Genomic DNA, 9,990 nt, shown 5'->3' on the forward strand with positions numbered 1-9,990 from the left:
CAGATCTGTGTTAATACCCTTTAAGACGGACAGTGTCATCGGCACGCATGCTTTGTTTTTCTCAGATTTCAATCTGGTGTGTACATGAGTTTATCCGAGGCTTTTAGGCTTTAGTCTGATGTTGATTAATGAAATAATATATAATCAATTCTAACAATCAATCCTATCTTATGAAATTGTATCTTGTCAAATAATACATACACTGGGGCAAAAAGGTATTTAGTCAGCCACCAATTGTGCAAGTTCTCCCACTTAAAAAGATGAGAGAGGCCTGTATCTTCATCATAGGTACACTTCAACTATGACAGACAAAATGAGAAAAAAAAATCAAAGAAAATCACATTGTAGGGTTTTAATGAATTTATTTGCAATATGGTGGAAAATAAGTATTTGGTCAATAACAAAAGTTTATCTCAATACTTTGTTATATACCCTTTGTTGGCAATGACAGAGGTCAAACGTTTTCTGTAAGTCTTCACAAGGTTTCACACACTGTGCTGGTATTTTGGCCCATCCTCCATGCAGATCTCCTCTAGAGCAGTGATGTTTTGGGGCGTTGCTGGCAAACACGGACTTTCACTCCCTCCAAAGATTTCTATGGGGTGAGATCTGGAGACTGGCTAGGCCACTCCTGGACCTTGAAATGCTTCTTACGAAGCCACTCCTTCGTTGCCCGGCGTGTGTGTTTGGGATCATTGTCATGCTGAAAGACCCCAGCCACGTTTCATCTTCAATGCCTTGCTGATGGAAGGAGGTTTTCACTCAAAATCTCACGATACATGGCCCATTCATTCTTTCCTTTACACGGATCAGTCGTCCGGTCCCTTGCAGAAAAACAGCCCCAAAGCAGGATGTTTCCACCCCCATGCTTCACAGTAGGTATGGTGTTCTTTGGATGCAACTCAGCATTCTTGTCCTCCAAACACGACGAGTTGAGTTTTTACCAAAAAGTTCTATTTTGGTTTCATCTGACCATATGACATTCTCCCAATCTTCTTCTGGATCATCAAATGCTCTCTAGCAAACTTCAGACGGGCCTGGACATGTACTGGCTTAAGCAGGGGGACACGTCTGGCACTGCAGGATTTGAGTCCCTGGCGGCGTAGTGTGTTACTGATGGTAGGCTTGTTACTTTGGTCCCAGCTCTCTGCAGGTCATTCACTTAGGTCCCCCCGTGTGGTTCTGGGATTTTTTGCTCACCGTTCTTGTGATCATTTTGACCCCACGGGGTGAGATCTTGCGTGGAGCCCCAGATCGAGGGAGATTATCAGTGGTCTTGTATGTCTTCCATTTCCTAATAATTGCTCACAGTTTGATTTCTTCAAACAACTGCTTACCTATTGCAGATTCAGTCTTCCCAGCCTGGTGCAGGTCTACAATTTTGTTTCTGGTGTCCTTTACAGCTCTTTGGTCTTGGCCATAGTGGAGTTTGGAGTGTGAACTGTTTGAGGTTGTGGACAGGCGTCTTTTATACTGATAACAAGTTCAAACGCGGTGCCATTATACAGGTAACGAGTGGGGACAGAGGAGCCCTTAAAGAAGTTACAGGTCTGTGAGAGCCAGAAACTTGCTTGTTTGTAGGTGACCAAATACTTATTTCCACCATAATTGCAAATAAATTCATTACAAAACCTACATGTGATTTTCTGGATTTTTTTTTCTCATTTTGTCTGTCATAGTTGAAGTGTACCTATGATGAAAATTACAGGCCTCTCTCATCTTTTAAGTGGGAGAACTTGCACAATTGGGCTGACTAAATACTTTTTTGCCCCACTGATTTAGACAATAGGGCTTTGTTTCAATGTGCTATTAAAAATGTGTTTTTCTAAAAAAGAAAAAGAAAATGTAACTCATTAACCTACAGACAACCCAATAATGACAAAGCAAAAACAGGTTTAAAAAAACAACAATATTGCATTTACATTAGTATTCAGACTCTTTACACAAAACATTCAGCAGTCCAGCAGTATATCTCACTGGTCATCCCCAAAGCCAACACCTCCTTTGGCCGCCTTTCCTTCCAGTTCTCTGCTGCCATGACTGGAACGCAATTGCAAAAATCACTGAAACTGGAGACTTACATTTCCCTCACTAACTTTAAACATCAAGCTATCTGAGCAGCTCACGATAGCTGCAGCTGTACATAGGGTGGCATCTGTACAGATGGACATCTACCTACCTCATCCCATATTGTTTTTATTTACTTGCTGCTCTTTTGCACACCAGTATCACACTTACACACCATCATCTGCTCATTCATATCTGCTCATCAATCACTTCAGTGTTAATCTGCTAAATTGTAATTACTTTGCTACTATGGCCTATTTATTTCCTACCTCCTCATGCCATTTGCACACACTGTATATAGACTTTCTTTTTTATTGTGTACGCTTGTTTATTCCATGTGTAACTCTGTGTTGTGTTTGTGTCGCACTGCTTTGCTTTATCTTGGCCAGGTCGCAGTTGTAAATGAGAACTTGTTCTCCACTAGCTAAACTGGTTAAATAAAGGTGATATATATTTTTTTGAAATAACGATGGTAACCAAACCAGTCCAGTATTCTCTCAATAACATACATAGATGGTAACCAAACCAGTCCAGTATTCTCTCAATAACATACATAGACGGTGTCATGACAATGCCCTCTTTGGTACAGCGAGCACCATCCCCCTCTCTCTGCCTCCTACAACCAGGCTGCTGTGGTCAGAGAGGTCGTAAATTCCTAGGAAGATCCTGCCTCATGGCCACACAGTATAGAGACAGAGTGAAGTTTCATAGAGAACAAAGGAATTTCTTCCACCTCACAGAACTTGAGCTCCGACAACATTTATGTTCCGGAGAAGGTATAAAAGATCGGTGAAGAATCCAGCTACGAACTGGTCCGTTTGTTACAAGTTTGTAAAACTCATGGGAGACGGTGCGGCCACATTACCATAACGCTGTTTATATAATAGCCTCAGATATGAGGTTTACATCTAGTTGTTGTATAAGATGAACGAGTGAGGATGATACTGTTTGTAAAATTGTGTAATGTGATTATTGGATGGATTCCCTTTTGAGTTTCACTAAATCAGAGGACCGCCCATGAGCACAGTTATGGTCGGGCATCCTGGGACAGGCCCTTTTCTGCCCTTCCGAATAAAACCCCACTCGGGTTTCTATCACCAGACCATGTTTCTCTCAATCACGAGAGGACAAAGGTTGCAGACCAGCTTTCCTCGATAACGAGAGGGCCAAGGTTTGAGACCAGACTGCTGAATCTTTTAACCATCCCACATCACTCTGAACTATCCACTCTAACCACGACAGAGAGAGAGAGAGGACGGAAACTCTCCAACAGAAACGAACTTTTCAGCAGAGATCCCGACGACACACTGAGCGTAAATATATATATTGATTGCAATTGTTCCCGAATGAGTGAGCGTTCATGTGCAAAGGATTAGCATTTCAATTGTTATAATTATCAACTCTGTAGCGACTTGTCATCTGACCCCCACTCCCCTTTTGTCTAACAAGCCGCCATGCCGGTTTAGCCCACTAGGGCACATTCTCCTATAATTTTTTGTAACCATATTTACTTTGTTTGTTTGTTTATGCATTTCTGTGAATTACTTAGTTAGTAAATCCATGATTTAAGACAATTGATGTATGGATGACTCATAATGAAGACTGGGTTCGTGCAGATAACCAACAATTTACGACGTTTGGAATGAGACTAACGTGAGGTAAAGTAAATAATTCATTAATTAAGAAGAATAATTGATCAGATATGAAAATATCTGAATGGTTATATTAGGAAAAGTATAACTTTGTAATCTGAATAATTTCCTTATTTGCCCCGACTTCCTAGTTAATTACAGTTACATGATTAATCAGTTTAATCATGTAATAATAATACAGAGAGTTATTAAAAACTAAAAGTCTTCAGTTAATGATAGTAAAGACACGACAACGGCAACAAACCAGTCCAGTATTCTCTTAATAACATACATTGATTGGAACCAAACCAGTCCTGTATTCTCTCAATAACTTATAGAAACGGGAACCAAATAAGTAACTTTGAAACTTAGGACTGATTTTAGATCAGTCAAATGACAGACAGCACATTGTTGTTCCTCCACCCATAAGGCCCCTGACTTATCATCCTCATTAAACCTTAACGAGAACAGCATTAACTAATTAAGTGATCCAACCCTACATCGTGGCTACTTACTAAGCGTGTCCAGACAGGCACTGTGGGAGTAGCGGAGCATCCCGGGACTCATGGGGGACGTGACGGATATCGCTCGACCCATCTTCTGGGATTCAAATAAACTCGAACCTGCAGACACAAGCAAATCTGTGTTATTTTTCACTATAAGGTTAAGGTGTGTAGGGGCTTGTTTTCTTTGAATCATTGTGTTTTTACATAAAGGTTAAGGTGTGTTGGGGCTTTTTCATTTCTATATAATTATCTTTGTTTCATAGTATAGTTATTTAATTGTTATTTAGACAGTCACATGATTTCTTAATTTACAGTATGTTTGCCAATCAGTTGGGCTGCCAGACTTATTTGCCAGACCTTTTGCCTCATCCCTCTCAACCATACCATTTTTCAATTCCTCATCAATCCAGGGGATGTAACAGTTTGTACAGTCATTTCTTAATGGGTACATGCTTATTAGTAACTGGAATAAGTAGTTTCATAAATGTGTCAAGTGCAGAGTCTGGTTGATCCTCATTACACACCACAGACCAACAATATTATATTTACATCATCAACATATGAATCACTACAAAACGTATTGTATGACCTCTTATACACTATATTAGACCCAGCTTTGGAACTTTGGTTTCCTAGATATGGCTACTATATTGTGATCACTACATCCTATGGATTTGGATATTGCTTTAAAGCACATTTCTGCAGCATTAGTAAAGATGTGATTAATACATGTTGATGATTTCATTCCTGTACTGTTTGTAACTACCCTGGAAGGTTGACTGACAATCTGAACAGGTTGCAGGCACTGATGAGAGCCAGTCAATATTTAAATCACCCAAAAAATATACTTCTCTGTTGATATCACATACATTTTCAAGCATTTCACACATATTATCCAGATACTGACTGTTAGCACTTGGTGGTCTATAGCAGCTTCCCACAAGAATAGGCTTTAGGGGGCTCCCGAGTGGCGCAGTGGTCTAAGGCTGTGCCACTAGAGATTCTTGGTTCGAGTCCAGGCCTGTCGCAGCGGCTGCGACGGGAGACCCATGGGGCGGCGCACAATTGGCCCAGCGTCGTCCGGGTTAGGGAGGGTTTGGCCGGCAGCGTATCCTTGTCCCATCGGGCACTAGCGACTCCTGTGGCGGGCCGGGCGCAGTGCACACTGACACTGACACAGTCGCCAGGTGTACGGTGTTTCCTCCGACACATTGGTGCGGCTGGCTTCCGGGTTTAAATGGGCATTGTGTCAAAAGCAGTGCGGCGGTGTTTCGGAGGACGCATGGCTCTCGACCTTCTCTCCCGAGTCCGTACGGGAGTTGCAGCGATGAGACAAGACTGTAACTACCAATTGGATACCATGAAATTGAGGAGAAAAAAGGAGTGAAAATACAAAAAAAAGATAGGCTTTAGGTGAGGCAGATGAACCTGTAGCCATATTACTTCAACAGTGTAACAGTTTATGCTGAGAGTCGAGAAGCTAGTTCAGGAGTGAACATTAACAAAATAAACGAACATGAAGAAAAGAAGAAACACAAACAGCGAACCGACATGAAACAGATACAGAAACAATAATGACTGAGGAAGGAACCAAAGGGAGTGACATAAATAGGGCAGGAAATCAAAGAGGTGATGGAGTCCAGGTGAGTGTCAAAAAGTGTTGGTGCGATGGTGACAGGTGTGCGTAATAATCAGCAGTCTGGTGACCTAGAGGCCAYAGAGGGAGTATACGTGACAGTACCCCCTCCCTGACGAGCAGCTCCTGAAATGCGGCTCCAGCCGCAGGATGCCAACAAAAGGGACGATCCCAGGGATCAGGAGCGGACCGGCCACCTCTGCCGAAACGCYGGAACCTGTCGAGCCGGCTGGGGCGCGGGAGCCCGGTGACCTAGAGTGCCGAAGAAGGAGCAGACAAAACAGCACKCCCTCTCTGACGCGRGGCTCCAGCTGCAGGACGCCGACCAGAGGGACGTTCCCGGGGATCAGAGCGGACCGTTCGGCTCCGTAGAGGCACAGGAACCTGACAAGCAGCCTTAAGTGCCGGAGCCTGGCAAGCCAGCTGTGGCTGGGGAGCCTGCCGAGCCTACCGAGTCTTGAAAACCTGACGAGCTAGCTAAGGCATGGAAGCCTGACAAGCTATCTGAGGCATCCTCGGTAGACTCGGCAACAGACGTCTTGACACCCCGATGTACCGGCTGAGACATGAAAGCCTAAAGAGCCGGCTGAGGCATCCTCGGTTGCTCTGGCAGCGGAAACCAGACCCGACGTCACTTCCAACACAAAAACTAAAAACACTCCCTGATGCTTCCCTTTGGTGAGGCGTTACTTTGTAACGCTGTACGCTGAGAGTCGGGAATAAACAGCGACATGAAACAGATACAGAAACAATAACGCCTGGGGAAGGAACCAAATGGAGTGACATAAATAGATGGAGTCCAGGTGAGTGTCAATAAGCGCTGGTGCGTGTGACGATGGTGACAGGTGTGCGTAATAATCAGCAGTCTGGTGACCTAGAGGCCAGAGGGAGTATACGTGACAACATTATTTAACATTAGATCGTCTCTAAGCTTTAAAGGAATGTGGTTCTTTATATAGACCGCAACACCGCCCCCGTTGGCATTTCTGTATTTTCTGTAAATGTTATAACCATATATTGCTACCACTGTATCATCAAATGTATTATCTAAGGGAGTTTCAGAGATAGTCAGAATATGCATGTTATTTGTTACAAGCAAGTTATTGACTTCATAGACCTTGTTTCTCAGGCTGCATATGTTAATATSGCCTTTTTTTTAGCACTTTTCTGGGTTGCTTGATTGTTTTTAATGCTTTCCTGAGAAGCTTATCAGAAGTAGACTTGATAGTGCAGGGTGAGCTGCACAAAGTGGTCTTCCTACTAGGGCACATTGCCTCAGTTTTCTTTGAATCATTGTGTAATTTAGTAAAAGCTAAGAGCTATACTACATCCAGATGTAGGCATTGTTAATGTCATGATAATGAATGTATGATGTCACTACTCACTTGATTCTAGTTGTCCATGTGTGCTCTCTGAGATACTGGGAAAATCTCTGGGAAATAAACAGAACCCCAACATGATGAAGCAAGAGTTATCTTCACAGTTACATTACTGTTACTGCCCTCTCGCTAGTCAAATATGGGTCACCTATATATGTTTATTCAGAGGGTCCAGAGGGGAATTGTTCTAATGAAGCTMGGATGRTATCTGTGGAGTTGAGGGACTGAAGCTGGGATGCTATCTGTGGAGTTGAGGGACTGAAACTAGGATGTCATATGTGGAGCTAATGAACCGAAGCTGGGAAATTATCTGTGGAGCTGAGGGACTGAAGCTGGGATGTTATCTGTGGAGCTGAGGGACTGAAGCTGGGATGTTATCTGTGGAGCTGAGGGATTCAGCTCCACAGATAACATCCCAGCTTCAGTCCTCAGCTCCACAGATAAAATCCCAGCTTCAGTCTTTCAGCTCCAGAGATAACATCCCAGCTTCAGTCCCTCAGCTCTCACAGATAACATCCCAGCTTCAGTCCCCTCAGCTCCAACAGATAACATCCCAGCTTCAGTCCCCTCGCTCCACAGATAACATCCCAGCTTCAGTCCCTCAGCTCACAGATAACATCCCAGCTTCAGTCCTCAGCTCACAGATAATCCCAGCTTCAGTCTTTCAGCTCCACAGATAACATCCCAGCTTCAGTCCCTCAGCTCACAGATAAAATCCCAGCTTCAGTCTTTCAGCTCCAGAGATAACATCCCAGCTTCAGTCCTCAGCTCCACAGAAAACATCCCAGCTTCAGTCCCTCAGCTCCACCGATAACATCACAGCCTCAGTCTCCTCGCTCCACAGATAAAATCCCAACTTCAGTTCCTCAACTCCACAGATAACATCCCAGCTCAGTCTCTTAGCTCCACAGATCACATCCCAGCTTCACTCCCTCAGCTCCACAGATAACATCCCAGCTTCAGTCCCTAAGCTCCACAGAAAAACATCCCAGCTTCAGTCCCTCGCTCCAAGATAAAATCCCAGCTTCAGTCCCTCAGCTCCACAGATAACATCCCAGCTTCAATCCTCAGCTCCACAGAAACATCCCAGCTTCAAGTCCTCCGCTCCACAGATAAAATCACAGCTTCAGTCCTCAGCTCCACAGATAACATCCCAGCTTCAGTCTTTCAGCTCCACAGATAACATCCCAGCTTCAGTCCCTCAGCTCCACAGATAAAATCCCAGCTTCAGTCTTTCAGTCCAGAGATAACATCCCAGCTTCAGTCCCTCAGCTCCACAGATAACATCCCAGCTTCAGTCCCTAGCTCCACAGATAACATCCCAGCTTCAGTCCCCTCGCTCCACAGATAACATCCCAGCTTCAGTCCCTCAGCTCCACAGATAACATCCCAGCTTCAGTCCCTCAGCTCCACAGAATAACATCCCAGCTTCAGTCTTTCAGCTCCACAGATAACATCCCAGCTTCAGTCCCTCAGCTCCACAGATAAATCCCAGCTTCAGTCTTCAGCTCCAGAAATAACATCCCAGCTTCAGTCCCTCAGCTCACAGAAAACATCCCAGCTTCAGTCCCTCAGCTCCACAGATAACATCACAGCTTCAGTCCCCTCGCTCCACAGATAAAATCCCAACTTCAGTTCCTCAACTCCACAGATAACATCCCAGCTTCAGTCTCTAGCTCCACAGATCACATCCCAGCTTCACTCCCTCAGCTCCACAGATAACATCCCAGCTTCAGTCCCTAAGCTCCACAGAAAACATCCCAGCTTCAGTCCCCGCTCGCTCACAGATAAAATCCCAGCTTCAGTCCCTCAGCTCCACAGATAACATCCCAGCTTCAATCCTCAGCTCCACAGATAAAATCCCGCTTCAGTCCCTCAGCTCCACAGATAACATCCCAGCTTCAGTCCCTCAGCTCCACAGATAATTTCCCAGCTTCGGTTCATTAGCTCCACATATGACATCCTAGTTTCAGTCCCTCAACTCCACAGATAGCATCCCAGCTTCAGTCCCTCAACTCCACAGATAACATCCAAGCTTCATTAGAACAATTCCCCTCTGGACCTCTGAATAAACATATATAGGTGACCCATATTTGACTAGCGAGAGGGCAGTAACAGTAATGTAACTGTGAAGATAACTCTTGCTTCATCATGTTGGGGTTCTGTTTATTTCCCAGAGATTTTCCCAGTATCTCAGAGAGCACACAGGTGACAACTAGAATCAAGTGAGTAGTGACATCATACATTCATTATCATGACATTAACAATGCCTACATCTGGATGTAGTATAGCTCTTAGCTTTTACTAAATTACACAATGATTCAAAGAAAACTGAGGCAATGTGCCCTAGTAGGAAGACACTTTGTGCAGCTCACCCTGCACTATCAAGTCTACTTCTGATAAGCTTCTCAGGAAAGCATTAAAAACAATCAAGCAACCAGAAAAGTGCTAAAAAAAGGCGATATTAACATATGCAGCCTGAGAAACAAGGTCTATGAAGTCAATAACTTGCTTGTAACAAATAACATGCATATTCTGACTATCTCTGAAACTCCCTTAGATAATACATTTGATGATACAGTGGTAGCAATATATGGTATAACATTTACAGAAAATACAGAAATGCCAACGGGGGCGTGTTGCGGTCTATATAAAGAACCACATTCCTTTAAAGCTTAGAGACGATCTAATGTTAAATAATGTTGTCACGTATACTCCCTCATCTGGCCTCTAGGTCACCAGACCTTGAAGACTGGCTTGATATAAGTATT

General features: G+C 43.8%; 1 protein-coding gene across 1 annotated transcript in view; it reads right to left on the minus strand.

The window, feature by feature from the left end:
- The window catches only part of LOC111963728 (regulating synaptic membrane exocytosis protein 2-like), a 49,554-nt gene that overhangs the window by 21,256 nt on the left and 18,308 nt on the right, over positions 1 to 9,990 (minus strand). Inside the window, 1 exon segment of the mRNA XM_070443494.1 lies at positions 7,226 to 7,272. Coding sequence (XP_070299595.1) covers positions 7,226 to 7,272 — 47 coding nt within the window.

This window comes from Salvelinus sp. IW2-2015, linkage group LG5 (assembly GCF_002910315.2).
Source record: "Salvelinus sp. IW2-2015 linkage group LG5, ASM291031v2, whole genome shotgun sequence".
In the NCBI taxonomy this organism is placed as follows: domain Eukaryota; kingdom Metazoa; phylum Chordata; class Actinopteri; order Salmoniformes; family Salmonidae; genus Salvelinus; species Salvelinus sp. IW2-2015.